General features: G+C 43.5%; 2 protein-coding genes across 8 annotated transcripts in view; one reads left to right on the forward strand and one right to left on the reverse strand.

Annotated features, from left to right (window-relative positions):
* The first annotated feature begins 8 nt into the window (after window positions 1-8).
* On the forward strand, window positions 9-12,220 carry LOC112252332 (PSME3-interacting protein). 7 transcript variants are annotated; one of them, XM_024423461.2, is made up of 9 exons: window positions 9-110; window positions 1,499-1,552; window positions 1,732-1,865; window positions 2,011-2,109; window positions 5,315-5,436; window positions 8,158-8,291; window positions 11,137-11,210; window positions 11,341-11,496; window positions 11,809-12,220. In XM_024423461.2, the coding sequence occupies exons 3-9, from the start codon at window positions 1,739-1,741 to the stop codon at window positions 11,811-11,813; spliced, it is 717 nt and encodes a 238-aa protein (XP_024279229.1). In that variant the 5' UTR covers window positions 9-110; window positions 1,499-1,552; window positions 1,732-1,738; the 3' UTR covers window positions 11,814-12,220. The 7 variants fall into 7 exon arrangements, 5 of the variants coding, with proteins under 5 accessions (XP_024279229.1, XP_024279232.1, XP_024279231.1 ...); XR_006083594.1 differs by lacking the exon at window positions 9-110 and adding an exon at window positions 196-437 and having other exon boundaries at window positions 11,346-11,496; window positions 11,825-12,220; XM_024423463.2 differs by lacking the exon at window positions 9-110 and adding an exon at window positions 196-437 and having other exon boundaries at window positions 11,825-12,220.
* A 268-nt stretch (window positions 12,221-12,488) lies between these two features.
* Window positions 12,489-24,122, reverse strand: part of cpne2 (copine II) — a 39,503-nt gene continuing 27,869 nt past the window's right edge. The window contains exons 15-16 of the mRNA XM_042323120.1: window positions 13,462-13,698; window positions 12,489-13,005 (exon numbers count right to left, since the gene is read on the reverse strand). Of these exons, the coding sequence (XP_042179054.1) occupies window positions 12,898-13,005; window positions 13,462-13,698 (345 nt within the window). The 3' untranslated portion in view covers window positions 12,489-12,897. The remainder of the gene's footprint in view (window positions 13,006-13,461; window positions 13,699-24,122) is intronic.

Genomic DNA, 24,122 nt, shown 5'->3' on the forward strand with positions numbered 1-24,122 from the left:
CCCCCACCCCCCCACGATCAGCTGTCTTCAAATGTAATGGGTGGTGCTGATGTCAATGCCAATGGAAGTTCTCAACATTCAACACGACATCCAGCATTCTTCTACAACCAGTAAATTACGGTCTTATAATTTAGAATGTGTAATATGTATGTGTTTTACAGGTAGCCTACATGAAAATAAAGTATGTGCGTGTATTCAACCACAGCCTTCAGTTGTTTTATCAGCATACCGGTAGTTATTTTACTCTGAAAATGTATACTGCAGTTAAAATAATGGTTCGTTGGAGTTACACTATTTTGGACACTATATAAGTATGTATTATCATAGATTGCTACAATTATTCAGCCCATCGGATTAAACTATCGCCCTTGGTCCTTCACAAACTATAGTATGCGCGGACCATATTTACTGTGACACGACGAGGCTTCGTGGATTAGGTAAAATTAACATAGCCAGCTAGCTATGTTGTTGTTTTTGTACTAACTATTACGTTAAAAATAAATGACACAATGTATCATTGGTTAAGTTGAACTATTTCAATCATTTTCGAACCTCATAAGGTTTTGTTTGGACATGATCGAAGCGGTATTGCCACGATTTATCACCGTGATTCGTGCAGCTAGTTTAGCTAATGGTGTTGGCACAGCGTTTTAAAATGTAGCTAGTATGTTTGGTGTTGGCTACTAGAAAGCTCTCTGTAGCTACACAATGTTTTTTTCTCGCTGTTTTTTTTTTGTTATCAGTGTCTGTCAATGTGTCCCATATGTTAGCTAACATTAACGTGTAATGTCTTCGTGTTTCGTTTCTAACTGGTTAGCTAATCCATTATCTTGATTTGAGCCAGTAATAATTATTGAGTGACCAGTTAGGATATAGAAAACCTAGCCATTAGGTATCCATTTAGGCCTGACGGTTACTCTACCACCCACAGAATTTTGATCTGCCCGGAGTACCCCTGAAGTACCCCTCCCCCCGTGTATTTTACCAGTAAACCTATGGTCTCATGACATAAGTATTCTCCAGTACCACCCCTATGGATAGGCCAAGTACCCCAGGGAACGACTTGTTTAGTAGGTAATGTTATACCGAGATACTTATTTGGAAACGCAAGTTACAAAAATAGAATGAGTATCAACCATAATAAAAAACAACCCATACTTCAGTAATTTGTTTGATGTTGTATGATTGGTAGAAGCTAGCTAAAATATAATTTGATAGTAGACCGCTATTTAACTACACTTGCTACAAACACATTTATTGAATCGACCACTAGAGGGTGGCATAGCCTTATCCATTGTCAACAGGCTGCAATGTTTTTACTTAATTTATTACAAGGTTTATACTCTAACCAACCATGTAGAGTGTTGTGTGTAGCATTTTTTTTTAGACTCTTATACTCTAATTGTTAATCTGACTTCCTACATGTCTCCCTTTTCCTTTGCATTCATATGCTTTACATTTTTCAACACATTACTCTGCGTTATTTTCTATTCAACAGATGATTTCTTGACTTGGTGTCTGTTGTCTACTTGGTTGAGTTGAGAGAAATAAAGTAAGTTCTCAATCTCCACTGTATACCTCTATTTTGATGGATAAAAAAACCCACTTTGATCAATGATAAAAACTCTTTCTTAGTATAGATTCGTAACATTTTTTTTCAGGTTAGTCTATTGTGGATGCTACTTGCTGCTGTTAAAGCTCAGATTTGTGCATGCACCTTAACTTTTCAAGGAGGGAGATGGCAGTGCCAGCGGCCGGGGGCGTAGACCTCAGTCGGAAATTTGTGTCAGAGACTGTGATCGAGGAGAAGAGGAAGCAAATCCAGGAGGAATGGGAAAAAGTTAGGAAGCCAGAGGACCCAGAGGGTAAGCAATCTGCCATTAACTCCTCTCTTCTGCAAAAAATGCACACAGACACAAGCAATATCTTACATCATGCCTGTGCACTTGTCTCTTCTAAACATCTGCATGCCTCTTGTTTCTGTGTGTTTGTGATGTCTCCCTGATACAGAGGCTCCTGAGGAAGAGTATGATGGGCGTTCACTCTTTGAGCGGCTACAGGAGCAGAAGGACAAGAAGCAGGAGGAGTATGATGAGCAGTTTAAATTCAGTAAGGGTTCCTCTCTCGTTTCTTTGTCCTTCTCCACTTTTGTTCCTATCACATTCTGGGATGTCACATTGGCTTTCTCAGATTAAACTTGCATCTATGGAATGGGGGGATTGCGTGAATGCCAAGAGTGTGCACAGCTGTTGTAAGGGCAAGGGTGGCTACTTTGAAGAATCTCAAATATAAACTATATTTGATTTGTTTAACACTTTTTTTGGTTACTACATGATTCCATATATGTTATTTCATAGTTTTGATGTCTTAATGGCGCCGGAGGAGATGGCTGCCATTTTTACAATCCCCTAACCAATTGTGCTATTGTGTGTTTTTTCGCATTTATTTGTAACTTATTTTGTCCATAATGTTTCTGCCACCGTGTCTTATGACTGAAAAGAGCTTCTAGATATCAGGACAGCGTTTACTCACCCCGTACTGGAGGAATACATTTTTTTTGTACGAGTCGAACGGGAAGGATTTACTTCAGTTGCCCAATAATGCCCATCATTCACAGAAGAAAGAGATGGCGATATCGGGGACGAAGGTCTGGGTTCCTTGTAAGGATCCGATGTTGAGCGTGTAATCTGCCTCTACCATCGGTCCTATTAGCCGACGTACAATCAATGGAAATAAAGTAGACAAACTACGATCAAGTATATCCTACCAACGAGACACTACAAACTGTAATATCTCAGTGGCTGAACGACGACATGAATAACATGCAGCTGGCGGGTTTTATGCTTTTTTCGACAGGATAGAACAGCGGCCTCTGATAAGACAAGGGGTGAAGATCTATGTATATTTGTAAACAACAGCTGGTGCACGAAATCTAAGGAATTCTCAAATTTTGCTCGCCTGAGGTAGAGTATCTCATGATAAGCTGTAGACCACACTATTTACCAAGAGAGTTTATATATATATTCTTTGTAGCTGTATATTAACCACCACAAACCGATGCTGGCACTAAGACCGCACTCAATGAGCTGTATACAGCCATAAGCAAACAGGAAAACGCTCATCCAGAGGGGGCGCTCCTAATAGCCGGGGACTTTAATGCAGGGAAACTTAATTCAGTTTTAGCTCATTTCTACCAGCATGTTAACTGTGCAACCAGAGGGGGGAAAACTCTAGACCACCTTTACTCCACACACAGAGACGCGTACAAAGCTCTCCCTCACTCTCCATTTCGCAAATCTTACCATAATTCTATCCTCCTGATTCCTGCTTACAAGCAAAAACTAAAGCAGGATGCACCAGTGACTCGCTCAATAAGAAAGTGGTCAGATGAAGCAGATCGTAAGCTACAGGACTGTTTTGCTAGAACAGATTGGAATATGTTCCGGGATTCTTCCGATGGCATTGAGGAGTACACCACATCAGTCACTGGCTTCATCAATAAGTGCCTCAATGACGTTGTCCTCACAGTGACTGTACGTACTGTTAGGTTCTAATTTTCAGAGTAAATAACTCACGGACACTAGAAAAGCTTAACCAAGTTTAATTCTTCCCAAAGGGTCGATACAGCTGTAATTCAGACACAGACATGGCTTCCACCGTGGTAGTATTCATACCCCACTTTGGGTGGAGTCTCCTCCTTATCGGTAAACATTGCATCATTATTGCTAGGCAGGGAGCTAAGTGATATGAGCCTTAAACGGTTTCTCCCCTTACCAGTACTGCCACATGCGATCGTGTTCCCTGCACTCCGCCCCTCCCAAGCTTCATTATGGCACCCCTCATGTCTCTTTTGTAAGTAATGTTCCTATACTTCTGAGTATAACAATGTTCCAAGTTCAATCCAGAATCCAACAGTACATACCCCAACCAGAAGCCATGGATTACAGGCAACATCCGCACAGAGCTAAAGGGTAGAGCTGCCGCTTTCAAGGAGCAGGACTCGGAAGCTTATAAGAAATCCTGCTATGCCTTCCAACGAACAATCAAACATGACTAAGATTGAATCGTAACGCACCAGCTCCGACGCTCGTCGGATATGGCAGGGCTTGCACACTATTAGACTACAAAGGGAAGCACAGCCACAAGCTGCCCATTGACACAAGCCTACCAGACTAGTTAAATTACTTCCATGCTCGCTTCGAGGCAAGTAAACACTGAAACATGCATGAGAGCATAAGCTGTTCCAAATGACTGTGATCACGCTCTCCGTAGCCGATGTGAGTAAGACCCTTAAACAGATCAACATTCAGAAGGCCGCAGGGCCAGATGGATTACCAGGACGTATACTCCGAGCATGTGCTGCAGTGGAGCAGGTTGAGAGCTTCAAGTTCCTTGGTGTCCACATCACGAACAAACTAACATGGTCCAAGCACACTGAGACAGTCGTGAAGAGAGCACGACAAAACCTATTCCCCCTCAGGAGACTGAAAATATTTGGCATGGGTCCTCAGATCCTTAAAACGTTCTACAGCTGCACCATCGAGAGCATCCTGACTGGTTGCATCGCTGCCTGGTATGGCAACTGCTCAGCCTCTGACCGCAAGGCACTACAGAGGGTAGAGCGAATGGCCCAGTACATCACTGGGGCCAAGATTCCTGCCATCCAGGACCTCTGTACCATTCAGTGTCAGAGGAAAGCCCATAAAATTGTCAAAGACTCCAGCCACCCCAGTCTGCTGCTAAAGAAAAACCCTTGAATGAGTAGGTGTGTCAACTTTTGACTGGTACTGTATGTATAATAAACATTTATTGGAGTGGTGGAAACTATTTAGCAGCAGTGGGGCGCTGCTTCTAAATTAATATTTGAGGTATTTTGAACACGGGTCAGAGTCTGGACCCGTTGAGGACAAAGTATTTCATGTTCTGGTTGTGTGTATATGTGCACATGTTTATATTATGAACCTGTTTATGTGAACAGATGGAACTATGTAATACATCAGAAGAGGAAAATATGATCTAGTCTTGGAAATGACTCAAACCTGCTTCCTGGCATAGCAGCTTCCCTGCTTTTCAGTTTCCCTGGTGACCAGCCTACTATTGGTAGTTACCCTTGTGGCCGAATGTGTCTTGTAAAGTTGTATGCTCTTTAAGTAAGGCCATTTCAGGAAACTAGAAAGAGCTTTGTTTTGTATTTTCATATGGCATAACCCTTCCCCAACTCCGCTTGACTTAAGTTGAAATGATCAGAGAGTATTGTTGTATTGGTACTATAGTGCTTAGATATTTTTTCCATAGAAATGTCTTTTCACCACAGAGAACATGGTCAAAGGCCTGGATGAGGATGAGTCTCACTTCTTGGATGAGGTCTCCAGGCAACAGAGCCTGGTGGAGAAACAACGCAGAGATGAGGAGCAGCATGAGTTAAAAGAGTACAGAATATCCTTTCAGTTTCAGCTGTATACTCACTCCATCACTGTAATTCTTTATCACACACACAGAGCAAAAACAGTGTATCCATTTTCATGTCATTTATTGGTAGAACATTTCTGTCAATATGGCAACATTACAAGCCAATTCATGCTTGATCCGAAAATGTAGTCAGAGGCTTCGTATGGAAGCCAAACCCACTGGTTCCAAGTCATCTACAAGTCTCTGATAGGTAAAAGCCCCGCCTTATCTCAGCTCATTGGTCACCATAGCAGCACCCACCTGTAGCACGAGCTCCAGCAGGTATATCTCACTGGTCACCCCCAAAGCTAATTCCTCCTTTTGTCCGCCTCTCCTTCCAGTTCTGTGCTGCCAATGATTGTAACGAACTGCAAATATCTCTGAAGCTGGAGACTCTTACCTCCCTCACTAGCTTTAAGCACCAGCTGTCAGAGCAGCTCACAGATCACTGCACCTGTACATAGCTCATCTGTATTTAGCCCATCCAATCTACCTCATCCCCATACTGTATTTATTTATTTATCTTGCTCCTTTGCACCCCAGTATCTCTACTTGCACATTCATCTTCTGTACATCTACCATTCCAGTGTTTAATTGCTATATTGTAATTACTTTGCCACCATGGCCTATTTATTGCCTTACCTCTCTTATCCTACCTCATTTGCACATGCTGTATATAGATTTTTCTACTGTATTTTTGATTGTATGTATGTTTGTTTATTCCATGTGTAACTCTGTGTCGTTGTATCTGTCGAACTGCTTTGCTTTATCTTGGCCAGGTCGCAGTTGCAAATGAGAACTTGTTCTCAACTAGCCTACCTGGTTAAATAAAGATGAAATAAAAATAATAATGGAGGCCACTGTGTTCTTGGGGACCTTCAATGCTGCAGACATTTTTTTTGTACCCTTCCCCAGAACTGTGCCTCGACACAATCCTGTCCCGGAGCTCTACAGGCAATTCCTTCGACCTCACGGCTTGATTTTTGCTCTGACGTGCACTGTCAACTGTGGGACCTTATATAGAGAGGTGTGGGCCTTTCCAAAAGATGTCCAATCAGTTGAATTTACCACAGGTGGTTATAGGAACAGCTCAAGGATGATCAATGGAAACAGGATGCACTTGAGCTCAATGTTGAGTCTCATAGCAAAGGGTCTGAATACTTATGTCAAGGTGTTTTTTTTGTTGTTTTTTAAACTAAATTTGAAAACTTGTATTGGCTTTGTAATTATGGGGTTTTGTGTGTAGATTGATGAGCAACATTTTGTATTTAATCAATTTTAGAATAAGGCTGTAACTTAACAAAATGTGGAAAAAGTCAAGGGGGTCTGAATACTGTCCAAATGCACTGTATGTGTGATCCAGCTACTCTCATACTCCATGTGTTTCTTTCTCCGTCAGAGTTTTTTGGTGTTGAGCTTTTTGCTCTCTAGCAGTAGATGTAGGCTTGTCCTACCCCTCTACTCCCACTTTCACCTTAGTTAAGTTGATAGCCAGGAGTTGTCAGTCTGCAGACTTCAGGTCAGAATGGGTGTTCTTCCACCTTGTTAGTGCTCATGTTCTCAAACATGACTTACAGCACACCTCAAACACTGAAACACAGAGAACCACATTCTACATGCTGAGAAACCATTAGATCAAACAATATACAGTATGGGTAAGATTATAGTTCAAAGATGCCTGCATAGACAGTGACAGACAGGTAGTGACTAGTGAGAACTTGATTTGGCATATGATCATGATCTCCTCACAGCGAGGAGATGATTAGTCACTGAGTTGACACTGTTTCTTGTTGAAGTAGCTTTGCAACTTGCTTTTTGTTGGTTTGTTCCTCATGAAGGACACTGGTAGCATGTCATTTTGTTAAGCAAAGTATGGTCTTTTCTCTTGACTTGTAGTGATTTTAATGCATCTATTCTAAAGTGTGCTGTATGCTTTGCGTGTCCACTTAACTGATATGAATGTATATTAATGTATGCAAAGCCACTCTCATGTCAGATATCTCAGCACTGCTCTGAGCTGTGGTCCTGTGTTGATTCATTCTAAATTCAGCCATAGCTAATAACGTCAATGACTTGATAGCCTTCCTTTGTCTCGGTTAGGCTGCCATGTAACATGATGCAGGGGGCATGTTCAGAACACGATGCTATCATGTAAGCAAGAAGATACATGTTGCCTCTCTCTTTCCACTGACAATCAGGTTTGTCTGCAGATGGAGGGGAATGTGTTGTCGTGGCAACCAAATCCTACAGAGGGCTGGCTTGTACGCTGATGGGAGACAGTTGAAGCGCCTACCGCTGAGAACCTCCATCAAGCCCTCTTTCGTAATATAGTCATTTGTCCTAAGATAGTTTTCCCACCAGTGTCACAGGTTTTTCTTAGCTCCAAAGTGTGTCACTTTTCTAGGGCAGTGATTGAGGCCCATAGACTAGTAAGTGGAAGGAACAGGCTGGGTTTATGAGGACACACCTGGACTGTGGCTAGAGCTCTGTGTACCATTTTGTTTTCCTGTACTCACTCACCCAAACCTATTGGAAATTCCATTCTGACAGTCAGTGCCAGCCCAGTGGGCAGTATCCTGCTTGAGTCAAGTGAGATGTGAATTAATTGTGAGTCAGCTGGTGTCCCCATCACTCCTATCAGCAGTTTGTCACATCTAGGATCTGCACGTCTGTGTGTTCTCCATTTCCTCCTTAACTCCAGGATCTCACAGTGCTCTGAAAAAGCTGGCATCCAGTGAGAGTCGGAAGGAGCCAGAGAGGAGAGTGGGACCGAGACCAGCTGAGGTCAAGACCAGTCACCTGTCCCAGGCCCATCTGTTGGCCGGGGCAGTCAAGCGACGCAGGTGAGGCCAGGGGCCACAATACCTTTTAGACCTAGGTCACAGTTTTTACTGTATCTGAATATACTATTAGAGCAGTGGTTCCCAAACTTTTTATAGTCCCATAGCAGTTCAAACATTAAACCTCCAGCTGTGTACCCCCTCTAGCACCAGGGTCAGCACACTCTCAAATGTTGTTTTTTGCCATCATTATAAGCCTGCCACACACACACTATATGGTACATTTATTAAACATAAGAATGAGTGTGAGTTTTTGTCACAACCTGTCTTGCAGGAAGTGACAAAGAGCGCTTATAGGACCAGGGCACAAATAATAATCAATAATTTTGCTCTTTATTTATCCATCTTGCTTATAAAACTTTTTGTTCATCGAAAATTGTGAATAACTCACCACAGGTTAATGAGAAGGGTGTGCTTGAAAGGATGCACATAACTCTGCAGTATTGGGTTCTATTAGAGTCTGTCTTCAATCATTTTCCACACACAGTCTATGCCTGCATTTAGTTTTCATGCTAGTGAGGGCCGAGAATCCACTCTTAAGTAGGTACGTGGTTGCAAACGGTATTAGTGTCTTAACAGCACGATTTGCCAAGGCAGGATACTCTGAGAGCAGCCCTATCCAGAAATCTGGCAGTGGCATCTGATTTAAATAAAATTTTCACAGAACCGCTTGTTGCAATTTTGATGAGGCTCTCTTGTTCAGATATCGGTAAGTGGACTGGAGACAGGGCATGAAAGGGATAATGAATCCAGTTGTTTGTGCCATCTGTTTTGGGAAAGTAATTGTGCACCCAACTCACTCGGTGCTTTGCTATATCACATTTGACATTGTCTGTAAGCTTGAGTTCATTTGCACACAAAAAAAATCATTCAATGATGGAAAGACCTGTGTGTTTTCCTTGATAATGCAGACAGAGAAGAGCTCCAACTTCTTAATCATAGCCTCAATTTTGTACCTAACATTGACTATAGTTGCGGAGAGTCCCTGTAATTCTAGATTCAGATCATTCAGGTGAGAAAAAACATCACCTAGATAGACCAGTCAGGTGAGAAACTCATCATCATGGTCAGTAAAGGACTTTTAAGCTCGTCTCTCAATTTAAAAAAAAAAAATGTGTCAATACTTTACCCTTTAATAACCAGCACACTTCTGTATGTTGTAAAAGTGTTACATGGTCGCTGCCCATATTATTGCATAATGCAGAAAATACAAGAGAGTTCAGTGGCCTCGCTTTAACAGTTAACCATTTTCACTGTAGTGTCCAAAACATCTTTCAAGCTGTCAGGCATTCCTTTGGCAGCAAGAGCCTCTCGGTGGATGCTGCAGTGTACCCAAGTGGCATCGGGAGCAACTGCTTGCACGCGCATTACCACTCCACTATGTCTCCCTGTCATGGCTTTTGCGCCATTGGTACAGATACCAACACATATTGACCACCAAAGTCCATTTGATGTCACAAAGCTGTCCAGTACTTAAAAAATATCCTTTCCTGTTGTCCAGGTTTCTAGTGGTTTGCAGAAGAGGATGTTTTCCTTAATATACCCCCCATAAATGTAAAGGACATATACCAGGAGCTATGCCAGGCCCGTCACGTTTGTTGACTCATCCAGCTGTAATGCATAGAATTCACTGGCTTGTATGCAAAGCAGTAATTGTTTCAAAACATCTCCTGCCATGTCACTGATGCATCGTGAAACGGTTTTGTTTGATGAAGGCATTGTCTGTATAGTTTTTTTGGCCTTTTCCCCCAACATTGTCCCAGCCATATTTGTGGCAGCAGGAAGAATTAAGTCCTCCACAATAGTATGGGGCTTGCCTGTCCTAGCCACTCGGTAGCTCACCATGTAAGACTCTTCTAGCCCCTTCTTATTAATGGTATCTGTTGCTTTTATTCATGTCTTACTACTCAAGAATGTCTTATTTTTCAAATTGGCATGTTTCTAAATGCCTGCGCAAGAGTGAAGGTTAGATTGAGTTGTGAGATAGTGCTTTTGCACATATATCTTTTGTTCGGTGCTTTCCTGGGTACGGAGGCAGTAGCTCTTCGGCTGCATCAGATTCATATCTGTCAGTGTCCATGCTAGCTGGGCTAACAACAAATGTAGAATTACTGATGCTAGCATTGGATGTGTTCGTGGAAGCAGAACAACTTGTGTCGTCGACAGGTGCAGGTGTAGTACTGCTGGTAGTGAAAGGACTACCAGTATTTAATTTTTAAAATATTTTTTTAACCCTTATTTAACTAGGCAAGTCCAGTTAGGAACAAATTCTTATTTTCAATGATGCCTTGTTCAGGTGTAGAATGACAGATTTTTACCTTGTCCGCTCGGGGATTCGATCGTGCAACCTTTCGGTTACAAGTCCAACGCTGTAACCACTAGGCTACCTGCCGCCCCAGTAGAGTTGGTATGTGTCTCTATGGACGTGGGCCTTACTTTTTTGAACCATTTATCAATTTTTAGAGCAAACAGAATGAACAGCAGCTACGGGCTGGTCGTGGAATTCCCACGAGAGTAACGGTTAATTATTTGACTAGGCTACCTGTAATTGACATTGATATTTCGCTGAACACTGGATGGTTTCATTTTATTTTTGGCAGAGAAATGAGGCGAGGGGGAAGTGGGGAAAAACTCACCCAAATGTGTAGCCCCGTTAGAAATATAAATAGATTTTTTTTACATTTTTGTGTACCCCAGACGGAATTGCGCGTACCCCAGTTTGGGAATACCTGTGTTAGAGGTCACAATTATGGGGGAGTGGTGGAGTTTCATGATGACTTTCATTATGGAAAACAGTGAATTGATCTGTAGGTTTCTGTGCCTTGTCTTACCTTTCTCTCTCCTGCAGCTCCTCACAGTCCTCAGACAATAGCAAGAAACAGAAGGTTGAGGAGTCTGCAGCATGGAATGGGGGCCAGACAGGTGGGCTGGAAGCATCTCGTATCACGGCTACTCATAATGTCACAAATTAATGCAGTAATAAGACTATGCCTCACACATTATGTGTTCACTGGTATCAGTAAGTGTGACTGACAGTGTGTTGTGCTCTCAGAGCAGGAGGCGGGCAGAGATGCGGGTAAGCAGACCTCCACAGTAAAGACGACAGGCATCCTCCACCTGCCATCGGCCGCCGTGTGTGTGGGCATCCTGCCGGGCCTGGGAGCCTACTCCGGCAGCAGTGACTCTGAGTCCAGTAGCGACAGCGAAGGTAGCGTGGACAGTGGCATCTGACCTATAAAGAGAGTCTGCAGATAGACACACACATTCACACAGTCTGCCAACACTTCTACTCCCATTGCTTTCACAGCTGTATGAGTTACTGTTGCTCTGTCATTTTGCAGCGTTTCTATCAAGTGTTTTCCAGCCCAAAGCTGCATAGTTAGTTGTGATTTACTTTCTTCATAATCACTAAATAATTAAAACCCCTTAAATGAACTTCAATGTCATTGTGGTTTTGATGTTGTGCATCCAAATATGACCCACTCCCCCTCCCTTCCTCCCAATATGACATCTCACACAGTTTAAATCCCTGGCAGCCTAACCTGACGACATCCCCCTGCGGCTGCAAGCTGTGCTATTGGCCAAGGGAACAGTGACTGACATCTTGGGATCAAGGACGGGACTGCCACATCACATTCATACCAAACCTTAGAAAACATCAAGAAAGCAAGCCTGAGCTTTGTGGACAGTCTCAGATGCAATGTATGTGGAAATATTTTTCCTTTGATTTTTGTGTATTTTTGAATGCGTCAGTGCAAATAATTCTGGATTTGAATGGACTTCTCTCCATTGAAATGTGTGTTTGATCATTGGAAGGTCGAGGCTTGGGGAGTAAAGCGTTTTCTTTGTGTATTTGGTGTGACGAGTTGAATAATGAATGAATGATAAATGGAATGAAATACAGTTTGAATAAAATGGAAGTGATTTCTGTTTGTACTCATTCACGTGCAGTCTTTAACCAATAAGAATAGAATGTAGGAATACATTTCTCAGGGTGCTCTTTGTAGGAAGCCTTGTTGGTATTGCATACACATCTTAAGAAAATCCTCTCAATTGGATAAAGTGAAAAGTTGATTTAACCAGGCATATCCAGGATAAGGTTGTACTGATTGTTTCAAACTGTAACTTTTTGAAATGTTCAAACATAATTAATTTATTGTGTTGCCTCGACCTTATGTTTCAGTCAAGCACACAGCACAGTGGCATTTCTGTATGTTTATTGACCTGAGTGGTAACAAATACATGGTTAACATTATAAAATCAATAACGTCTTCAAGGTACAGTACAAGTACAACAAATTACAATTCACTGCATAAAAGGTACAGAAAAACTTTTCATAAACATTTTCTTTTGAAAACAGAACATTGTATAAATTTACATTCAGGGTAGAGTATATGCATTTCTCATTTTCTCTTCAGTGGACTGCAAAGTAGTATTCTTTGACACATACTGTATTTCTCTTCCACAAAGTCTTGCTTTCAGATAAGGTTAAAAAATCAGATTAATACATATTAAAAAACCTTTTCATGCACTTTTTCATTGTGTTTTTCTTGTAAACAGTGAATAGACATTTGCAACATGCATGATGATGAACCAAGGCCTTGGGATTTCACTCCGATGCTGTGTTGCTAGGCGACAGGTTCCTCTGTTTGAAGTACTGTGTGACCTGTTGCGGCAGCTCAGCCAATACTGATTTGGCTAAAGTTTCCTTTGGAGCCTGTGAGAACAAGACAGAAAAGTAAAAGTCACATTGAGATCTCTAAATATCAGTGCTTTTACAATAAGAATGCATTAGAATCAACTTTCATCCAGTTAATGGTTTAGAAGTAAGATATGGCTCTCCATACTCTATGGGAAAAAAAATCTCATTTTCAGCAGATGGACTGAAGCTAGGATGTGCTCTCTCCTACTGTTGAGGAAGTCACATGGCCTACAGATCACCCACTCCCAAGGCTGTTTACACTCACAAAGTCAATCCATATCAGGATGTGTCATCTCTAATATGTCCTGCAACAACAACCTGTTGTTATATCTGAGTATAGTGCAACAGGTTGACATCATAATGTTAAACAGTCAACCACTGTGTGTTTTAGACTACAGGAGAATAAAAACAAGACTAATTTATACACCACTTTTGTTTCCCCTAAGTGTATTAAACATATGAGACACTCACATTTCGGAAGTCCCTGAAGGGAACAAACTGCACGATGTCTCTGACTGCTTCCTCTCCTGTGTAAGAGCGTAACACGCTGCTGTCCCCATCCAGGAACTCCATGGCAGCAAAGTCTGCATTGCCCACTCCAATAATGATGATTGACATGGGGAGCTTGGCTGCCTGAACAATGGCGTGGCGGGTCTCATCCATGTCACTGATCACCCCATCTGTGATGATCAGCAGAGTGAAGTATTGCTGCAGGGGGAGAAAGAAAAGGAGAGAGAGGAAGAGAGGGGGGGGGGCGGAAGAGGAGAGAGAACGGGGATTAAGCTTTGGGGATGATGTGAAGGAGACTTGGAATATAATCATGTTGGGACAGAGCAGAAAAGACTGGACAAATTGTTCAAACAGAAATTACGTTTAGCCACAATCTATTCAACTGTTCGGTTTAGACACATGGATTACTGTGTAGGTATGATGGCTACCACCACACCTCGGAGGTGTCACTGGAATAAATTCAAATGAATGCAATTAATGTCCAAGCTGTGTCCTCACTGTGAACTTGCACAGTGCTCAGTAGACACACATTTCTTTAATTGCTTTTTATGCACATTAACTCCAAACACCCTAGAACAGCACAGTCAGATTAGTGATGATTGCATTACATTGCGGAGATATTGTTGTACATGTGAAGATGAGAAGGAGAAAGAAGGAGCTTCAATGCTATCCCATTCTACTCCTGCAAAAGAGGAGGGTGGGGGAAGAAGGATTTATATAGTCACACAATCCCCGTCTCCTGTTCTTTCTGCTGCAGTTTGCTGATTGTCATATTTAGAATGGAGATTTACATTTGCTCAGTGTTGCATCATGATGAAATCTTCCTCCAGCTGTAAGGCTGGTTAGAGAGCAGACAGCAGCATATTCACACTGAACGATCTCACACATGACCAGGAGAATTAACTGACTGGAGCCCAAGAAAGACCCAGTCCCATATGCACAAATGTCAAAGGCTGTATTGGTCTTAAGGAATCCACAGATTTCTTAATCATACTCTGGTACGCAGAACACAAGCAGTAAAATCATGTCTGTGTGTGATGGTCAACGGTGTGAGTCAGTGTAAAGCTATGGTCTGTTGAGCTTCATTCAGTCCTGTGGGTTTATTATGGCCAGGTCCAAACCATGAGGGTCGGAGAGAGCAGCACTTGTACAGGATGAGAGGGTCTCGAGCTGACTCTCTGAACACAGCAAACAGCCACTGACACACAGACCCTCAGCAGTTCCCACGTTCCATACTCACACAGAGAACTTGTATCTATGTAGAGTACTTCAAACATGCCTTGCATAACAAAAACTAAAATAAACACAATTTTACCCCCCCCCCTAAATGGTGTCTCTCTCTTTCTTCCAACCCACTGCTTCTTTCTGTTCTCGAAAGGAAACATAGCAATCTGACACATCAAATACCCTCCCTTCCAGTCCTGGTAATCATCCAAATGGGAGGGCTAGACCTATGTTAATAAAAGACCATGTTTTTTTGTCCATCTCTGGCCATGCAAATTCATTTGTCAGTGTAACAGACCACACAAACATATCCCTCTCTGTGGAAAAAAAGCTCTATTACTGCTTGGTAATAAGTGCTTTAAGTGTGGAATACAGACATTGAGACATAAAGTGTGGAATACACACATTCGGAGACCATGATTAACTCTCCTGGCCTTCTGGCATGGTTGATGTGATGCTGTGACGTCAAGCCCTGCGGGCCAATGTGTCACAGCTCCCCACCATCCTCACACTTATCAAGGGCACTGGGCAAAGAAGAGAAGGGGGGCTGACTTATTTTCACATTGCAAACACACACACACAAAATACACACAGAAGCTCACACACACTAAGTTCATACAGAAGCACATGCATGTGTGCTCACAAATGCAAACGCACACATTCACTCTCAATCGCACTAAACATGCACAAACAGGGTTGGGGAGGAACGGATTGCATGTAATCCATTACATGTGGAACACCTCCGGTGCTGACAGAGATGGCCGCCTTGCTTCGCGTTCCTAGGAAACTATGCAGTATTTTGTTTGTGTTATTTCTTACAATGCTACCCCAGAAAATCTTAGGTTTTATTACATACAGTCGGGAGGAACTATTGGATATAAGAGCAACGTCAACTCACCAACATTACGACCAGGAATACGACTTTCCCGAAGCGGATCCTCTGTTTGGTCCACGACCCAGGACAATGGATCGGATCCCAGCTGGCGACCCAAAACAACGGTGCTGCAGAAGGGGCAGGCGGAGCGGTCTTCTTGTCAGGCTCCGTAGACGGGCACATAGCTCACCACTCCCGAGTATACTACTCGCCAATGTCCAGTCTCTTGACAACAAGGTAGACGAAATCCAAGAAAGAGTTGCCTTCTAGAGAGACATCAGAGATTGTAATGTTCTTTGTTTCACGGAAACATGGCTCACTCGAGACTCGCTATCGGAGTCGGTAGAGCCACCTGGTTTCTCCACGCTTCGCGCCGACAGAAACAAACATCTCTCTGGTAAGAAGAAGGGCGGGGGTGTATGCCTTATGATTAACGAGAAGTGGTGTGATCATAACAACATACAGGAACTCAAGTCCTTTTGTTCACCTGACTTAGAATTCCTCACAATCAAATGCCGACCGCATTATCTACCAAGAGAATTCTCTTCGATTATAATCACAGTTGTGTATATCCCCCCAAGCAGACACATCGACGGACTTGAAAGAACTTCATTCGACTCTATGTAAACTGGAAACCACATATCCTGGGGCTGCATTTATTGTAGCTGGGGATTTTAACAAGGCTAATCTGAAAACAAGGCTCCCCAAATTCTATCATCATATTGATTGTGCTACCAGGGCTGGCAAAACCCTAGATCATTGTTATTCTAACTTCCGCGACGCATATAAGGCCCTCCGCCGCCATCCCTTCGGGAAAAGCTGACCACGGCTCCATTTTGTTGCTTCCAGCCTATAGACAGAAACTAAAACAGGAAGCACCCGCACTCAGGTCTGTTCAACGCTGGTCTGACTAATCGGATTCCATGCTTCAAGATTGCTTCGATCACGTGGACTGGGATATGTTCCGCATAACGTCGAACAACAACATTGACGAATACGCTGATTCGGTGAGCGAGTTTACTAGCAAGTGCATATTAGCAAGTGCATCGGTGATGTTGTACCCACAGCGACTATTAAAACATTCCCCAACCAGAAACCATGGGTTGATGGCAGCATTCGCACAAAACTGAAAGCACGAACCACTGTTTTTAATCAGGAGTAGGTGACCAGAAACATGACCGAATACAAACAGTGTAGCTATTCCCTCCACAAGGCAATCAAACAAGCTAAGCGTCAGTATAGAGACAAAGATGAGTCGCAATTCAACGGCTCAGACACGAGAGGTATGTGGCAGGGTCTACAGTCAATCACGGACTACAAAAGAAAAACCAGCCCCGTCGCGGACCACGATGTCTTGCTCCCAGACAGACTAAACAACTGTTTTGCTCGCTTTGAGGACAATACAGTGCCACTGACACGGCCCGCTACCAAAACCTACGGGCTATCCTTCATTGTAGCCAACGTGAGTAAAACATTTAAACGTGTTAACCCTCGCAAGGCTGCAGGCCCAGACGGCATCCCCGGCCGCGTCCTCAGAGCATGCGCAGACCAGCTGGCCGGTGTGTTTACGGACATATTCAATCAATCCCTATACCAGTCTGCTGTTCCCACATGCTTCAAGAGGGCCACCATTGTTCCTGTTCCCAAGAAAGCTAAGGTAACTGAGCTAAACGACTACCGCCCCGTAGCACTCACATCCGTCATCATGAAGTGCTTTGAGAGACTAGTCAAGGACCATATCACCTCCACCCTACCTGACACCCTTGACCCACTCCAATTTGCTTACCGCCCAAATAGGTCCACAGACGATGCAATCTCAACCACACTGCACACTGCCCTAACCCATCTGGACAAGAGGAATACCTATGTGAGAATGCTGTTCATCGACTACAGCTCGGCATTCAACACCATAGTACCCTCCAAGCTCGTCATCAAGCTCGAGACCCTGGGTCTCGACCCCGCCCTGTGCAACTGGGTACTGGACTTCCTGATGGGCCGCCCCCAGGTGGTGAGGGTAGGCAACAACATCTCCTCCCCGCTGATCCTCAACACTGGGGCCCCACAAGGGTGCGTTCTGAGCCCTCTCCTGTACTCCCTGTTCACCCACGACTGCGTGGCCATGCATGCCTCCAACTCAATCATCAAGTTTGCGGACGACACAACAGTGGTAGGCTTGATTACCAACAACGACGAGACGGCCTACAGGGAGGAGGTGAGGGCCCTCAGAGTGTGGAGTGTGGTGACACCTCACACTCAACGTCAACAAAACTAAGGAGATGATTGTGGACTTCAGGAAACAGCAGAGGGAACACCCCCCCATCCACATCGATGGAACAGTAGTGGAGAGGGTAGCAAGTTTTAAGTTCCTCGGCATACACATCACAGACAAACTGAATTGGTCCACTCACACAGACAGCATCGTGAGGAAGGCGCAGCAGCGCCTCTTCAACCTCAGGAGGCTGAAGAAATTCGGCTTGTCACCAAAAGCACTCACAAACTTCTACAGATGCACAATCGAGAGCATCCTGGCGGGCTGTATCACCGCCTGGTACGGCAACTGCACCGCCCTCAACCGTAAGGCTCTCCAGAGGGTAGTGAGGTCTGCACAACGCATCACCAGGGGCAAACTACCTGCCCTCCAGGACACCTACACCACCCGATGCTACAGGAAGGCCATAAAGATCATCAAGGACATCAACCACCCGAGCCACTGCCTGTTCACCCCGCTGTCATCCAGAAGGCGAGGTCAGTACAGGTGCATCAAAGCTGGGACCGAGAGACTGAAAAACAGCTTCTATCTCAAGGCCATCAGACTGTTAAACAGCCACCACTAACATTGAGTGGCTACTGCCAACACACTGTCAATGACACTGACTCTACTCCAGCCACTTTAATCATGGGAATTGATGGGAAATGATGTAAATATATCACTAGCCACTTTAAACAATGCTACCTTATATAATGTTACTTACCCTACATTGTTCATCTCATATGCATACGTTGATACTGTACTCTATATCATCGACTGCATCCTTATGTAATACATGTATCACTAGCCACTTTAACTATGCCACTTGGTTTACATACTTATCTCATATGTATATACTGTACTCGATATCATCTACTGTATCTTGCCTATGCTGCTCTGTACCATCACTCATTCATATATCCTTATGTACATATTCTTTATCCCCTTACACTGTGTATAAGACAGTAGTTTTTTTTTGGAATTGTTAGTTAGATTACTTGCTCGTTATTACTGCATTGTCGGAACTAGAAGCACAAGCATTTCGCTACACTCGCATTAACATCTGCTAACCATGTGTATGTGACAAATAAAATTTGATTTGATTTGATTTGATTTGGTAGGCTTGATTACCAACAACGACGAGACGGCCTACAGGGAGGAGGTGAGGGCCCTCGGAGTGTGGTGTCAGAAAAATAACCTTACACTCAATGTCAACAAAACAAAGGAGATGATCGTGGACTTCAGGAAACAGCAGAGGGAGCATCCCCCTATCTACATTGATGTGACAGTAGTGGAGAGGGTGGAAAGTTTTAAGTTCCTCGGCGTACACCTCACGGACAAACTGAAATTGTCAACCCACACAGACAGCGTGGTGAAGAAGGCGCAGCAGTGCCTCTTCAACCTCAGGAAGCTGAAGAAATTTAGCTTGTCACCAAAAACACAGATGCACAATCGTGAGAACATCCTGTCGGGCTGTATCACCACCTGGTACAGCAGCTGCTCCGCCCATAACCAGAAGGCTCTCCAGAGGGTAGTGAGGTCTGCACAACGCATCACCGGGTGCAAACCACCTGCCCTCCAGGACACCTACACCACCCGATGTCACAGGAAGGCCAAAAAGATCATCAAGGACAACAACCACCTGAGCCACTGCCTGTTCACCCCGCTATCATCCAGAAGGCGAGGTCAGTACAGGTGCATCAAAGAGGGGACCGAGAGACTGAAAAACAGCTTCTATCTCAAGGCCATCAGACTGTTAAACAGCCATCCCTAACATTGAGTGGCTGCTGCCAACATACTGACTCAACTCTAGCCACTTTAATAATGGAAAAATGGATGTAATCAATTTATCACTAGCCACTTTATATAATGCTTATATACCCTACATTGCACATCTCATATGTATATACTGTATGCTAACCTCTAACCTCCAAACAAGCTTCAATGCCATACAACACTCCTTCCGTGGCCTCCGACTGCTCTTAAACGCTAGTAAAACCAAATGCATGCTTTTCAACCGATCGCTGCCTGCACCCGCATGCCCGACTAGCATCACCACCCTGGATGGTTCCGACCTTGAATATGTGGACATCTATAAGTACCTAGGTGTCTGGCTAGACTGCAAACTCTCCTTCCAGACTCATATCAAACATCTCCAATCGAAAATCAAATCAAGAGTCGGCTTTCTATTCCGCAACAAAGCCTCCTTCACTCACGCCGCCAAGCTTACCCTAGTAAAACTGACTATCCTTCCGATCCTCGACTTCGGCGATGTCATCTACAAAATGGCTTCCAACACTCTACTCAGCAAACTGGATGCAGTCTATCACAGTGCCATCCGTTTTGTCACTAAAGCACCTTATACCACCCACCACTGCGACCTGTATGCTCTAGTCGGCTGGCCCTCGTTACATATTCGTCGCCAGACCCACTGGCTCCAGGTCATCTACAAGTCCATGCTAGGTAAAGCTCCGCCTTATCTCAGTTCACTGGTCACGATGGCAACACCCATCCGTAGCACGCGCTCCAGCAGGTGTATCTCACTGATCATCCCTAAAGCCAACACCTCATTTGGCCGCCTTTCGTTCCAGTACTCTGCTGCCTGTGACTGGAACGAATTGCAAAAATCGCTGAAGTTGGAGACTTTTATCTCCCTCACCAACTTCAAACATCAGCTATCTGAGCAGCTAACCGATCGCTGCCGCTGTACATAGTCTATTGGTAAATAGCCCACCCATTTTCACCTACCTCATCCCCATACTGTTTTTATTTATTTACTTGCTCTTTTGCACACCAATATCTCTACCTGTACATGACCATCTGATCATTTATCACTCCAGTGTTAATCTGCAAAATTGTAATTATTCGCCTACCTCCTCATGCCTTTTGCACACATTGTATATAGACTCCCCCCTTTGTTTTCTACTGTGTTATTGACTTGTTAATTGTTTATTCCATGTGTAACTCTGTGTTGTCTGCTCACACTGCTATGCTTTATCTTGGCCAGGTCGCAGTTGCAAATGAGAACTTGTTCTCAACTGGCCTACCTGGTTAAATAAAGGTGAAATAAAAAAATAAAAATAAAAATGCTAAACCATCTACTGCATCTTGCCATCTTGATGTAATGTATCACTAGCCACTTTTAACAATGCCACTTTATATAATGTTTTCGTACACTACATTACTCTTCTCATATATATATACTGTACTCTATACTATCTACTGCATCTTGCCTTGCCATCACGCATTCATATATTTTTATGTTCATATTCGTATTCATTCCTTTACACTTGTGTGTATAAGGTAGTTGTTGTGAAATTGTTAGGTTATATTACTTGTTAGATATTACTGCATGGTTGGAACTAGAAGCACAAGCATTTCGCAATACTCGCATTAACATCTGCTAACCATGTGGATGTGACAAATCAATTTGATTTGATGTAACTGATTACAAAAAACTTGGTAGCTGTAATCCATTACATTATAAGATAAAATATTGCAATTAGATTACAGACACTTTCGGAATACTTTTAAACTCAATTCTGATATTGCTTCTTCTGATATTTCTTAATATCTTTCTTTTAACTTTTTAGATTATGTGTGTATTTATTTGTATTGCTAGGTATAAATGCACTGTTGGAGCTAGAAACATAAGTATTTCACTGCACCTGCGATAACATCTGCAAATTTGTGCACGCGACCAATAAACTTGAATTAGATTTTGGACAGCCAGTGAAAAATGCGCCCTTGCAACAGCTGTGCGCAGATCCCAGCCAATGGAATAACAGTTTGAGGGAGTTCCTCCCTTGTAAACTCCTCTGTGGTATTGTGCTCCACACATACTGTCAAAAACAAGTTTAATTTAAGAAGACCCATGAGTAGAGCTTTTATTGCTCAATCTATTTCATGCTGATTTAAAAAATAATTCAAAGGCCTAATGGAACCATCAGCGGTGGCCCACCCGTTAGGGTGTTAGGGGTGGTACCCCACCCGTTAGGGCGTTAGGGGTGGTACCCCACCCGTTAGGGCGTCAGGGGTGGTACCCCACCCGTTAGGGCGTCAGGGGTGGTACCCCACCCGTTAGGGCGTCAGGGGTGGTACCCCACCCGTTAGGGCGTTAGGGGTGGTACCCCACCCGTTAGGGCGTTAGGGGTGGTACCCCACCCGTTAGGGCGTTAGGGGTGGTACCCCACCCGTTAGGGCGTTAGGGGTGGTACCCCACCCGTTAGGGCGTTAGGGGTGGTACCCCACCCGTTAGGTTATTAGGGGTGGTACCCCACCCGTTAGGGCGTTAGGGGTGGTACCCCACTTGTGATTGTTCCCAATTTTTGGTCTTTTTTTGTATTTAAAAATATTATATAATTCATGGATTATGTTTTAAATGCTCATAAAAGTGCAGTAAAAGTGTACATTTTCCCATTAAAAAAATATATTGTTCAAAACAAGCCATTCAGTTACTTAATACTCTGTCCCTCAGTCACTGGCAGCTCCATGGACGAACAGGCAATGCGAACATTGCTTGGATTGCTTTACAAAGTAAATGGACAGTCCTGGGGCGCTCAAATGTGCATTCAGTCAGAACTTCTGGGTATTTTTTAGTCCCCTCCTCCCAATGAGTCTCTCCTGCCCAGTGGTGACCTGTCATTCAGGTTTCGAGCCCTACCTGTTTAGCATTTATTTATTTTTAATAATTGGCCTATTTTGCATTTTATTTTGGCATTCATTTGTGTTACATACCAGTTTTCAAACAATGTAAAACATTTTTTATCATTCTTGAGTTAATAAAGCTGCATACAAACATGGTCTCTTGAGTAAAATGCAGCTGTTTCAGCCTAGAACAGTGCTTTCAGTAGTGGAGGGGCACCCAACAAAAGCACAGCGCTTAGACGTTGGTAATTTTCTCTAGTTGCGCCGTGATTGTCTCAGTGTTCTGTCACTCATGGGGACACCACGTCGCCACAGAATCTTCAAGTAGAGCTAGGCAGTTCAAGCCCCCTTGGGTGCAGCCACAGATTTACATTAGAAGCGCCCATCTAAGAAGGCTCAAGGTCATTGGCCACAGATAAAATGACATCAAATCATTCTATATCTACCATAGATTTGATTGGAATGATAATGTCAACATCATACTTTCAAAATCTTAGCTAGCTAGCTAGACAGGCAGTCATCACCATGAATCATGTTGACAATCTACTGGCAAATCCTTTTCAGTCCTTGTCATATGAAGAGAAACTATAGATAAAACGTATCGGAGCTCATTGGCTATTGGACGTAAACATTATACAACAAGTCGGGAATCGAAGTCTGGGTTTAAGGATTTAAAACGTCTGTGTGAAAGGGTCACTTTTCCAAGCTTAAATGGATAAACATCCTCATGCAACACCATGGGCCAGAAAAGGTTGAATACAGTGGCTATGCTGTTATTCCAGCATGACTCATGCTGAGTTCAAAACAACTGGAAACTCGGAAATTAGACATTTCCGACTTCAGTGCGTTCAAGACAACTGGGAAAATACGTTTTGAATGGTCATCCAACTTGGAATTCCAAGTCAGGAACTCGGGTCTCTTCTAGAGCTCCGACTTTCCGACCTGAGGATCGCTGACATCATGATTCAACCTGTTTTTTCCAGAGTTCCCAGTTGTCTTGAAATAACCATAAATCCAGAGAATGCCACATTTTGATGACAAAGTTTGATGTCAAAGTTTGCCCACAAGAAGGACCACTGCACCACCTTTCTGTTTGAGTGAGCGAAGCACAACAACGAGGAGTCTGTCTTGTATGCTGCTGCATAAATTATGTAATATTCCATGGAGATACACTACATGAACAAAAGTATGTGGACAGCTGCTCGTTGAACATCTCATTCCAAAATCATGGGATTAAATATGGAGTTGGTCCCCTCTTTGGTGCTATAACAGCGTCCACTCTTCTGGGAAGGCTATCCACTAGATGTTGGACCATTTCTGCGGAAACTTGCTTCCATTCAGCCACAAGAGCACTAGTGAGGTTGGGCACTGATGTTGGGCGATTAGGCACACCGATCTCGACAAACCATTTCTGTATGGACCTCGCTTAGTGCACAGGGGTATTGTCATTCTGAAACAGGAAAGGGCATTCCCCAAACTATTTCCCCAAAGTTGGAAGCACAGAATAGTCTAGAATGTCATTGCATGCTGTAGTGTTAATGTTTCCCTTCATTGGAACTAACGGGCCTAGCCCAAACCATGGAAAACAGCCCCAGACCATCATTCCTCCACCACCAAACTTTACAGTTG

The sequence above is a fragment of the Oncorhynchus tshawytscha genome, linkage group LG06 (genome assembly GCF_018296145.1).
Source record: "Oncorhynchus tshawytscha isolate Ot180627B linkage group LG06, Otsh_v2.0, whole genome shotgun sequence".
Classification (NCBI taxonomy): domain Eukaryota; kingdom Metazoa; phylum Chordata; class Actinopteri; order Salmoniformes; family Salmonidae; genus Oncorhynchus; species Oncorhynchus tshawytscha.

Coding starts and splice junctions, on each gene's coding strand:
- LOC112252332 (XM_024423461.2), top strand. CDS start 1,739: ATGGCAGTGCCAGCGGCCGGGGGCGTAGACCTCAGTCGGAAATTTGTG. Junction 1,866..2,010: donor GAAGCCAGAGGACCCAGAGG/GTAAGCAATCTG, acceptor TCCCTGATACAG/AGGCTCCTGAGGAAGAGTAT. Junction 8,292..11,136: donor GGGGCAGTCAAGCGACGCAG/GTGAGGCCAGGG, acceptor TCTCTCCTGCAG/CTCCTCACAGTCCTCAGACA.